Source organism: Colobus angolensis, unplaced genomic scaffold (genome assembly GCF_000951035.1).
Source record: "Colobus angolensis palliatus isolate OR3802 unplaced genomic scaffold, Cang.pa_1.0 Scaffold152, whole genome shotgun sequence".
NCBI lineage: Eukaryota > Metazoa > Chordata > Mammalia > Primates > Cercopithecidae > Colobus > Colobus angolensis.
The window spans coordinates 6,611,007-6,623,162 of NW_012114622.1; the positions used below are offsets into that span (position 1 = coordinate 6,611,007).

Consider the following 12,156-nt stretch of genomic DNA (forward strand, 5'->3'; position numbering starts at 1 on the left):
AATATAATCTTAACAAAATAAAGAGGATCAAAATTTTGCAAAAAATAATTACGTCCCAAAGTCATCTCTCATCACCATACTAAGCACGTATTTCAAAGTTTTCACTATACGTTGTTATGATACGCTTTTAAGACAAGAGTCTCATAAATTACTGTTTTTTATTAAGACATAATTCATATATCATAAAATTCACCTTTAAAGTATACAATTCAGGCCCAGCATGGTGACTCAAGCCTGTAATCTCAGCACTTTGGGAGGATGAGGCAGGCAGATTGCTTGAGGCCAGGAGTTCCAGATCAGCCTGGGCAACATGGTAAAACTCTGCCTCTACAAAAAATACAAAAATTCGCTGGGCATGGTGGACTGTGCCTGTAGTCCTGCTACTTGGGAAGCTAAGCTAATTGCTTGAGTTCGGGAGGTTGAGGCTGCAATGAGCCGTGATCGTGCCACTGCACCCCAGCCTGGGTGACAAAGAGAGATCTTATCTCAAAAAATAAAATAAAATAAAGCATACAATTAAGTTGTTTTTAGCAAGATTATGCAACCATCACCACTATCTAATTCCAGAACATTTGCATGATCCCCAAAAGAAATCCCATATCCATTAGTAGTTATTACTCATTTCCCTCTCCCTCCAGTCTACTTTCTATCTTTATGGATTTGTCTATTGCAGACATTTCATATAAATGGAATCACATAATACGTATTGTCTTTTAGGTCTGGTTTCTTTTACTTAACATAATATTTTCAGAATTCACCTATGTTATAGCTGTATCAGTACTTCATTTCTTTCTCTGGCTAAATAATATTCCATTGTATAGATATATCACATTTTGTTTATCCATTCATCAGTTCATGAACATCTGGGTTGCTTCTACCTTTTAGCTATTATAAATAATGCTGCTAAGAACAATTGTGCATCATCAGGTTCTGGTCGACCCACTAGTTCAATTCTCTTGAATATATACCTTGGCCTAGAATTGCTGAGTCATATACTAACTGTGTTTAACTTTTTGAGGAACTGCCAAACTGTTTTCCAAAGTGACTACGCTATTTTACATTCCCACCATCAATGTATGAGGGTTCTTATTTCTCCACATTTGCCCAACAAGTATTATTTCAAAATATATTTTAAGTTAGCTTTTTTTTTTGGCCATGCGTGGTGGCTCATGCCTGTAATCCCAGCGCTTTGGGAGGCTGAGGTAGGTGGATCACCTGAGATCAGGAGTTCGAGATCAGCCTGACCAACATGGTGAAACCCTGTCTCTACTAAAAATATAAAAATTGGCTGGGTATGGTGGTGTGTGCCTGTAATTGCAGCTACTTGGGAGGCTGAGGCAGGAACCTGGTAAGCAGAGGTTGCAGTGAGCCGAGATTGTGCCATTGGACTCCAGCCTGAGTGACACAGTGAGACTCCATCTTAAAAAAAAAAAAAAAAAAAAAGTTAGGTTTTTTTTGTTGTTTTTTGTTTGTTTGTTTGTTTGTTTGTTTTTGAGATGAAGTCTCTCTCTCTGTCCCCCAGGCTGGAGAGCAGTGGCATGATCCTGGCTCACTGCAACCTCCACCTCCCAGGTTCAAGTGATTCTCCTGCCTCAGCCTCCTAAGTAGCTGGGATTACAGGCATCAGCCACCAAGTCTGGCTAAATTTTGTATTTTTAGTAGTGACAGCATTTCACCATGTTGGCCAGACTGGTCTCAAACTCCTGACCTCAAGTGATCCACCCACCTTAGCCTCCCAAAGTGCTGGGATTACAAGCACCAGCAACTGCACCCAGACATTAGCTTATTTTTCTAAACACGAGGAGAAATATTAGTTCAATATCCTGTAAATCAGGGGTCCCCAATCCCCAGGCCGTGAACCGGTACCAGTCTATGGCCTGTTAGCAACCAGGCCACACAGCACAAGGTGAGCAGCTGGCAAGCAAGTGAAACTTCATCTATATTTACAGCCACTCCCCATTGCTCACATTACTGCCTGAGCTCCACCTCCTGTCAGATCTCATAGGAGTCTCATAGGAGCAGAACCCTGTTGTGAACTGCGCATACAAGGGATCTAGAATCTTATGCTCCTTATGAGAATCTAACTAATGCCTGATGATCTGAGGTAGAATAGTTTCATGCCAAAACCATCACCCCTTCTCCTGGTCCGTGGAAAGACTGTCTTCCATGAAACTGGTCCCTGTTGCCAAAAAGGCTGGGGACTGCCGCTGTAAATGATAGCAGGACCCCCGATGAATTTCTATTAAATCATCTGCTAAATACCAGAAGTAATGACCTATCAAAATTGCAGTCTGTTCAAAATGTAGCAGGACGAGCTGCAGACAAAACCCCTCAGACACCAAGTTAAAGAAGGAAGGGCTTTATTTGGCCAGGAGCGTCAGCAAGACTCACGCCTCAAAAAACCGAGCTCCCAGGGTGAGCAATTCCTGTCCCTTTTAAGGGCTTACAACTCTAAGGGGGTCTGCATGAGAGGGTCATGATTGATTGAGCAAGCAGTGGGTACGTGACTGGGGGCTGCATGCACCGGTAATCAGAACGGAACAGAACAGGACAGGGATTTTCACAATGATTTTCCATACACTGTCTGAAATCTGTAGATAACACAAGCAGTTAGGTCAGGGATTGATTTTTAATTACCAGGCTCAGGGTGTGGTGCTGTGCTATCTGTCTGTGGATTCCATTTCTGCTTTTTAGTTTTTACTTCTTCTTTCTTTGGAAGAAGAAATTGGGCATAAGACTATGTGAGGGGTGGTCTCCTCCCTTAAAAACACATTACAATGCCATAGTAATTAAAACAGTGTGGTGCTGACATAAAGACAAATGCACAGACCAATGGAACAAGATAGAATGCCCAGAAATAATCCTTCATGTATATGGTCAACTGGTTTTTCTTCTGTTCTTCTGCACAAATGATTTTTGACAAGAGTGCCACAACCACACTATATGGAAAGGACAGTGTCTTCAACAAATGGTACTGATAGAACAATATCCACCCATGAAAGTTTGAAGTTGGAACCTCACCTTACACTATATAAGATATTTTATCTCAAAATGGATTAAATACCTAAATATAAGACCTAAAACTATAAAACTCTTAGAAGAAGAAAATATAGGAGGAAAGTTTCATGACACTGTACTTGGCAATGATTTCTTAGATATGACACCAAAGGCACAGGCAATGAAAGTGAAAGTAGATACGTGGGACAACATCAAACTTAAAAACTTCTGCATACCAAAGGAAAGAACAAAATGCAAGGCAACCTACAGAATTAAAGAAAATAATTACAAATTATATATCTAATAAAAGGTTAATATCCAGAATACATAAAGAACTCCTACAACTCAAAAACAAAAAAAACAAGTAGCCCATTTAAAAAATGAGCAAAGCACCTGAACACGTATTTCTCTGAAAAAGATATATAAATACAAACAAGCATATGGATTAATGCTTATCATCACCAACCATTAAAGAAATGCAATTCAAAATCACAAGATATCACCTCACACCCATTAGGATGGCCACAGGAAGGGAAGGGATGGGACAGGGAGGAGAGGGGAGGGGAGGGGAGGGGAGGGAGTGGTGACTGATGTCTGTAATTCCAGCATTTTGGGAGGCCGACGTGGGAGGATCACTTGAGCCCAAGAATTTGAGATCAGCCTGGGAAACACAGTGAGACTCTATATATTTTTTAAATATTGTATAAAGAAAAAGAAAATAAGTGTTGGTGAGTATGGAAAAACTGGAACACTTGTGCATTGCTGGTGGCAATGTAAAATGATTCAGTCACCATGAAAAACAGTAAGGATATTCCTCAAAAAACTAAACGTAGAATTACCTTATGATCCAGCAATCTCACTTCTGGGTATATATCCAAAAGATATGAAAACAGGGTCTAGAGATATTTGCATACCCATATTAATTACATTATTCACAATTACAAAAATGCCTAAATGCCCATTGACAGATGAACAAAGAAAATACAGTGTATCTATACAATGGAATATTATTCAGACTTATAAATCCAAGGAAATCTCGCCATATATTACAACCTGGATGAACCTTGAGGACATTATGCTAAGTGAAATAAGCCAGTAACATAAAGATAAATACTGTATTATTCTACTTATAGGAGATATATAGAATAGTCAAAATCATGGAAACAGAATTGTGATTCCTAGAGGTTGGGAGAGGGGAAAAAAGGAGCTGTGGAATAGATACAGACTTTCAGTTTTGCAAGATAAAAAGGTTCTAGAGATCTGCTACACAAGAAAATGAAAAATAGTTAACATCACTGAACTGTATGCTTAAAATAGTTAAACAGCCAGCCTGGGCAACATAGGGAGACTCTCGTCTCTACAGAAAAAAATAAAAAAACTAGCCCAGCATGTTGGTACATGCCTGTTGTGGTCTACGCTACTTGAGAGGCTGAGGAGGGAGAATCACTTGGGCCCAGGAGTTTGAGGCTGCAGTGAGCCATGATCATGCAGTTTCTCTCCAGCCTGGTGACAGAGCGAGCCCCTGTCTCAAAAAAAAAAAAAAAAAAAAAAAGATTAAGAGGGTAAAGTCTGTACTATGTGTTTTTTACCAAAATTAATGGCTATCAGTTACAAAAGTTCTTGAGTTTGATATACTGATAAATCAAATTATTTGGAAATTTCCTCTAATTCTTTGACCTTGATTTTAAAAGTGAGGATACCCTCCCTATCCACAGTTGACTGAGCTGGAAATAATAGAAATCATTTTTGATACTTTCCTTCTCTGACCACATCTAATCATCCACCTAGTTCTATACATTCACTGAGCACCATATACATCAATTAATAGGTGCAGAAGAAATATGCATAGAAGAAAGGAAGAAATCTGTTCAACTTTCCCTTCCCCACCCCCATCTGATTTCCCTTCAGTACAAATTAATAGTACTTTTTAGACCAAGTCCTCATCACCTGTCTCTTTCATGCTTCGCTGATCTCCTTGCCCCCAGATTCTTCTTCTTTTTTTTTTTTTTTTGTTTTAAGACAGGGTCTCACTCTGTCACCCAGGCTGGAGTGCAATGGCACGATCTCGGTTCATTGCAACCTCCACCTCCTGGTTCAAGCAATTCTCCTGCCTCAGCCTCCCGAGCAGCTGAGACTACAGGCACACGCCACCACGCCCAGCTAATTTTTGTATTTTTAGAAGAGATGGGGTTTCACCATATTGGCCAGGCTGGCCTTGAACTCCTGACCTTGTGATCTGCCCGCCTGGGCCTCCCAAAATGCTGGGATTACAGGTGTGAGCCACTGCACCTGGCTTGCTCCCAGATTCTTAATCCTCCATACTAATCTGCACACTGTCACCAAAATTTGTCTCCTTGATTACCAGACCAGTCATGATGTGGCCTATCTTATATTTCTCACCTAGTTTCCCAATAGATCTCCCATCTCTATAATTATAGACACAACTCTGAAGCTACACAAGTTTTTTTCTTTGTTTTTGCTGAGCACACCATTTTAAGCATGCTTTCATGCTTTTATTGACCATATTCCTTCTGCCTACCAAGAAGTCTTCCTCCTCCCCTTCCTCTTCTATCCAGTAAACATCCTTTAACATTCGAGTTTAACATAGCTCCATAGAGAAGACTACTATTTTCCCTCAGACAGTCTGAGAAACTCCTCCTGTGATCCCAAAGAATTCTGAGTGTCCTGTATTATATCACTTCTCGCATGACCATGGAATTGTTTTTAGACATCTAAGCTGTTCCCACCAGATGGAAATTGAAAACAGGTAATAGTGTCCTATTTCTCTTTTTACACCTCAATCCTAGCACACTGTTAAGTATATGTTAGTTGCCTGATGTTTATTTATTTTTAACCTATCCATGTCTTTGAATCTAACCTGTATCTTTTGCAGACAGTATATTGTTGGATCATGCTTTTTTTAAAGTCATTCTGCCAATCTCTGTCTTTTGAGTAGAGTTTTTAATCCATTCATGTTTAATGTCATTATAATAAAGTGGGGTTTCTTTCTGACATTTTGCTATTTGTTTTCTAAAGGTTTATGTCTTTTTTTCTTTTTCCATTTTCCATTATTGCTTTTTTTGTGCTAAATAGATTTGCTAGCGTACCATCTTAATTCCCTGAGTTTTATGTTTGTTTTTGTTTGTTTTTGAGACAGGGTCTCAATCTGTCACCCAGGCTGGAGTGCAGTGGCCCAATCATAGCTGACTGCAGCCTCAAACTCTTGGGCTCAGACGATTCTGCTCCCTCAGCAGCCTCCCAAGTAGCTAGGACTACAGGCACATGTTAACATGTCCAGCCATTTTTTATTTTTATTTTTATTTTGTAGAGATAAGGTCTCAACTGTTGCTTAGACTGGTCACAAACACCTGGTCTCAAGCAATCCTCCTGCCTTAGCCTCCCAAAGCATTGATATAACAGGTGTGAGTCACTATGCCTGACTCCCTGGGGCTTTTCACTATATATTTATTAGAATTATTTTCTTAGTGGTTTCTCTGTAGATGATAATTAACATCTTAACTTAAAACAGCCTAGTTCAGATTAATGCCAATTTCATTTAAGTAATATATAAAAACATTTATCCAACATAGTTTCACTTTGTTCCCTTCCCCTTCCTTTGTGCTATTGTTATATAAAATCTATTTTTATATATTGAAAGCCCATCAACTCAGATCAGCAGTTTTAAAACTACTGACTATTGCTTTATGCAACAAGATCAACACAGTTTTATAATTACTGACTATTGCTTTATGCAATTGTTCTTGTTTTTAGAGACAGGATCTTGCTATGTTCCCCAGGCTGGTCTTAAACTCTGGGGCTCAAGCAATTCTCCCACCTCAGTATCCTGAGGAGTTAGGACTGTAGACACACACCACCAGAACAAGCTTAGTACTGAGTTTTTAAAAATGTGTTGATTCATGTTTTTCATCAAATTGCGGTGAATTTTGTCTTTGTTTTGTGCTGCTATAATAAAATACCACAGACTGGGTAGCTTATAAACAACAGAAATTTACTTCTTATAGTTCTGGAGACTGGGAAGTCCAAGATCAAGGTACCTGTATTTGGTGGCTGTTGAGAGCCTTCTTGCTATGCCTCAGCATGAAAGAAGGTGGAGGGCAAGCTGATATGAACAATGTGTCTTTACATAGCAAAAGAATGAAAGAAAGTAAACCTATTCCCACAAACCCTTTTTATAGTGGCATTAACCCATTCATGAGGCCAGAGACCTCATGATCTAAATACCTCCCATTAAGCCCCCACTCCCAACATTGTTGCATTGGGAATTAAGTTTCCAACACATACATTTTGGGGAAAATATTCAGACCATAGCATTCTAGTCATGATTTCTTCAAATATTCTTTTAACTCCTTTCGCTCTCTACTCTCTCTCTCTGGCCACCCCATTAAGGGCATCTTCATACACCTGATGATGTCCCACTGGTCTCTCAGCCTCTGCTCATTTTCTTCTTTCTTTTTCTTTCTATTCCTCATACTGGATAATTTCAATCTATCTTCAGGTATGCTGATTTTTACTTTTTCCAGCTCAAATATGCTGTTGAGTCCCTCTCGTGAATTTTTCACTTGAGTTATTATGCTTTTAAACTCTCTCTTTTTTTTTTTTTCGAGATAGAGTCTTGCTCTGTTGCCTAGGCTGGAGTACAGTGGCGTGGTCTCGGCTCACTGCAGCCTCTGCCCCCTGGGTTCACCTGATTCTCATGCCACAGCCTCCTGAGTGGCTGGGATTACAGGCATGCGTCACCACGCCTGGCTACTTTTTGTATTTTCAGTAGAGACAGGGTTTTGCCATGTTGGTCAGGCTGGTCTCAAACTCCTGACCTCAAGTGATCCACCCGCCTTGGCCTCCCAAAGTGCTGGGACTACAGGCGTGAGCCACAGCACCCGGTCCCAACTCTATTTTATAATTTCTGTTTCTTGATATCCCATATTATGTAAGACATTATTCTCATACATTCCTTTAATTCTTTAAACATCTTTTTGTCTGATTCCATGAATATATTTGTAATGGGTGAATTGAAGTCTTTGGGCTTCCTCAGGGTCAGTTTCTACCAACAATTTTTATCCTGTACATTTGTTTTCCTTTCTTATTTCTTTGCATGTCTTAATTTTTTGTTGATAATTAAATATTTTAAGCACTATAATGTGGTAAATCTGGATATATACTCACCCCAAGCCAGGTTTTGCTGTAGTTTGTGTTTGTTCTGGTTGCTGCTATTTGTTTAGTAACTTTCCTGGTATAATTCTGTAAAGTTTATAGTATTTACCATGTGTGGCCACTGAAGGCTCTGCTCATTTAGCTTAGTGACCAGCTAATGATTGCACAGACATTTCCTTAAATGCTTTGAACCAATGAGTCTTCTGCCCTTTACCAAGGATCTCTATGTGTGTTTGGGCACGCTATCAATGCTTTGCAATTTATAACTCTGCCTTCATCTTCACTTCCTGCTTGTGCAGCACCTACAAGTCAGTCAGAGGTGAGAGATTAGAACCTTCTCAGGTTTTTTTCTGGACATGTGTACAGTGTGCAAATGCACATGGCCTTCTATATCTCTAGAATATTCCAGTTTTTCCTGTTGTTGTTATTCTTGTTGTTGAGACAGGGTCTCACTCCTATTGCCCAGGCTAGAGTGCAGTAGGTGCAACTTCGGCTCACTGCAGCCTCAATCTCCAGGGTTCAAGTGATTCTCCCATCTCACCTTCCCAGGTAGCTGGGACTACAGGTGTGTACTACTACAGCTATTTTTTTGTATTTTTAGTACAGATGGAGTTCCGCCATGTTACTCAGGCTGTCTCAAATTCCTGGGTTCAAGCGATCCTCCCACTTGATCCCCCAAAGTGCTGTGATTACAGGTGTGAGCCACAGAGGTGTTTTTTTTTTTTTATGTCCAACTTTTATTTTAAGTTCAGGGGTACATGTACAGTATGTACAGGTTTGTTAGGTAAACGTGTGCTGTGCTGGTTTGTGCAAAGATCATCCCATCACCTGGGTATTAAGCCCAGCAACCAGTAGGTATTCTTCCTGATGCTCTCCCTCCTTTCACCACCCAACCTCCAACAAGCCCCAGTGAGTGTTGTTTGCCCCCCATGTGTCCGTGTGTCCTCATCATTCAGCTCCCACTTATAAGTGAAAATGTGGTATTTGGTTTTGTGTTCCTGTGTTCATTTGCTGAGGATAAAGGCTTCCAGCTCCATCCATGTCACTTCAAAGGACGTGATCTTGTTCCTTTATTTGGTTGCAAAGTATTCCATGGTGTATATGTACCACGTTTTCTTTATTCAGTCTCACTGATGGGCATTTAGGTTGATTTCATGTCTTTGCCATTGTGAATAGTACTGCAATGAACATACACATCCACGTATCTTTATATTAGAATGATTCATACTCCTTTGGGTATATACCCAGTAATGAATTGCTGGGTCAAATGGTATCTCTACCTGCAGGTCTTTGAGGAATTGCCACACTGTCTTCCATAATGGTTGAATCGATTTATGCTCCCACCAACAGTGTAAAAGTGTTCCTTTTCTCCACAACCTCACCAGCATCTGTTGTTTTTTCTTTTTACTTTCTAATAGTAGCCATTCTGACTGGTGTGAGATGGTATCTCATTATGGCTTTGATGAACATTTCCCTAATAAGTAGCAATATTCAGCTTTTTTTCATATGTTCGTTGGATACATGTTATGTCCTCTTGAGAAGTGTCTGTTCATGTCTTTTGCCAACTTTTTAATGGGGTTGTTTGTTTTTCCTTGTAAATTCGTTTAAGTTCCTTATAGATGCTGGATATTAGACCTTTGTCAGATGGATAGATTGCAAAAACTTTCTCCCATCCTGCAGGCTGTTTACTCTGTTGGTGGTTTCTTTTGCTGTGCAGAAGCTCTTTAGTTTAATTAGATTTCATTTGTCAATTTTTGCTTTTGTTGCAATTGCTTTTGGCATCTTCATCATGAAATCTTTGCCCATGCCATCTCCTGAATGGCACATTGCCTAGGTTTTCTTCTAAGGTTTTTATAGTTTTTGATTTTTCATTTAGGTCCTTAATCCATCTGGAGCTGATTTTTGTAATGTGGTGTAAGGAAGGGGTCAAGTTTCAGTTTTCTGCATATGGCTAGCCAGTTCTCCCAGCACCATTTATTAAGTAGGGAATCTTCTCCTCGTTGCTCGTTTTTGTCAGGTTTGTCGAAGATCAGGTGGTTGTAGGGGCATGGTCTTATTTCTGGGTTCTCTATTCTGCTCTATTGGTCTATGTATCTGTTCTTGTACCAGTACCATGTTGTTTTGGCTACTGTAGCCCTGTAGTATAGTTTGAAGTTGGGTAATGTGATGCCTCTAGCTTTGTTCTTTTTGCTCAGGATTTCCTTGGCTATTTGGGCTCTTTTTTGGTTCCATACAAATTTTAAAATAGTTTTTTTTCTTATTCTGTGAACAATGTTAATGGTAGTTTAATGGGAATAGCATTGAATCTATAAATTGCTTTCAGCAGTATGGCCATATTCATGTTATTAATTCTTCCTATCCATGAGTGTGGAACGTTTTTCCATTTGTTTGTGTCATCTCTGATTTATTTGAGCAGTGGTTTGTAGCTCTCCTTGAAGAGGTCCTTCACTTCTCTTGTTATCTGTATTCCTAGGTATTTTTTTTTTCTTTTTGTGACAATTGTGAATGGCAGTTCATTTGTGATTTGGCTCTCGGCTTACCTGTTGTTACTGTATAGGAATGCCAGCAATTTTTGCATATTGATTTTGTATCCCGAGACTCTGCTTTAGTTGCTTATCAGCTTAAAAAGCTTTTGGGATGAGAGGATGGGGTTTTCTAGACATAGGATCACATCATCTGCAAACAAATTAGTTTGACTTCCTCTCTTCCTATTTGAATATCCTTTACTTCTTTCTCTTGCCTGATTGCTCTGACCAGAACTTCCAACACTACATTGAAGGGAGTGGTGAGAGAGGGCATCCTTATCTTGTACCAGTTTTCATCAGCACAATATTGACTGTGGGTTTGTCATATATGGCTTTTATTATTTTGAGGCCTGTTTCTTCAATACCTAGTTTATTGAGAGTTTTTAACAAGAAGGGATGTTGAATTTTATCGAAGGCCTTTTCTGCATCTATTAAGATAATCTTGTGGGTTTTGTCTTTAGTTCTGCTTCTGTGATCAATCACATTTATTGATTTGCATATGTTAAACCAACCTTGCATCCCGGGGATGAAGCCTACTTGATCATGGTGGATAAGTTTTTTGATATGTTGCTGGATTCAGTTTGCCAGTATTTTGTTGAGAATTTCTGCTTCAATGTTCATCAAGAATATTGGCCTGGAGTTTTCCTTTTTTGTTGCAACTCTGCCAGGTTTTGGGATCAGGATGATGCTGATCCCATAGAATGAGTTAGGAAGGAGTCCCTCCTTTTCAATTTTTTGGAATAGTTTCAGTAGAAATAGTACCAGCTCTTCTTTGTGCCTCTGGTAGAATTCAGCTGTGAATCCATCTGGTCCTGGGCTTTTTTGGTTGGTAGATTACTTATTCACTGCCTCAATTTCAGAACTCATTATTGGTCTATTCAATGATTGAATTTCTTTGTGGTTCAGCCTTGGAAGGGTGTGTCTAGGAATTTATCCATTTCTTCTAGATTTCCTAGTTTATGTGCATGGAGGTGTTTATAGTGTTCTCTGATGGTTGTTCATATTTCTGTGGGGTCAGTGATGATATTCCCCTCATCATTTCTGATTGTGTTTATTTGAATCTTCTCTCTTTTCTTTTTCTTTTTTTTTTTTTTTTCTGAGACGGAGTCTCACTCTGTTGCCAGGCTGGAGTGCAGTGGCACGACCTTGGCTCACTGCAACCTCCGCCTCCTGGGTTCAAGCAATTCTCCTGCCTCAACCTCCCAAGTAGCTGGGACTACAGGCGAGCACAACCATGCCCAGCTAATTTTTGTACTTTAAGTATTGGAGACGGGGTTTCACCATGCTGGCCAGAATGGTCTCGATCTTGACCTTGTGATCTGCCCACCTCAGCCTCCCAAAGTGCCGGGAGTCACCGCGCCCTGTGAGTCACCGTGCCTGGCCCTCTCTTTTCTTCTTTATTAGCCTAGCTAGCCGTCTATCTATTTTATTACTTTCTTCAGAAAAACAGCTCCCGGATTTT

At 39.8% G+C, this 12,156-nt stretch overlaps 1 protein-coding gene across 1 annotated transcript in view; it reads left to right on the forward strand.

Moving 5' to 3' along the window:
* QSER1 (glutamine and serine rich 1) overlaps positions 1-7,176 on the forward strand; it is a 73,709-nt gene extending 66,533 nt beyond the window's left edge. The window contains exon 13 of the mRNA XM_011936364.1: positions 7,020-7,176. Coding sequence (XP_011791754.1) covers positions 7,020-7,072 — 53 coding nt within the window. The 3' untranslated portion in view covers positions 7,073-7,176. The remainder of the gene's footprint in view (positions 1-7,019) is intronic.
* The last annotated feature ends 4,980 nt before the right edge of the window (positions 7,177-12,156 follow it).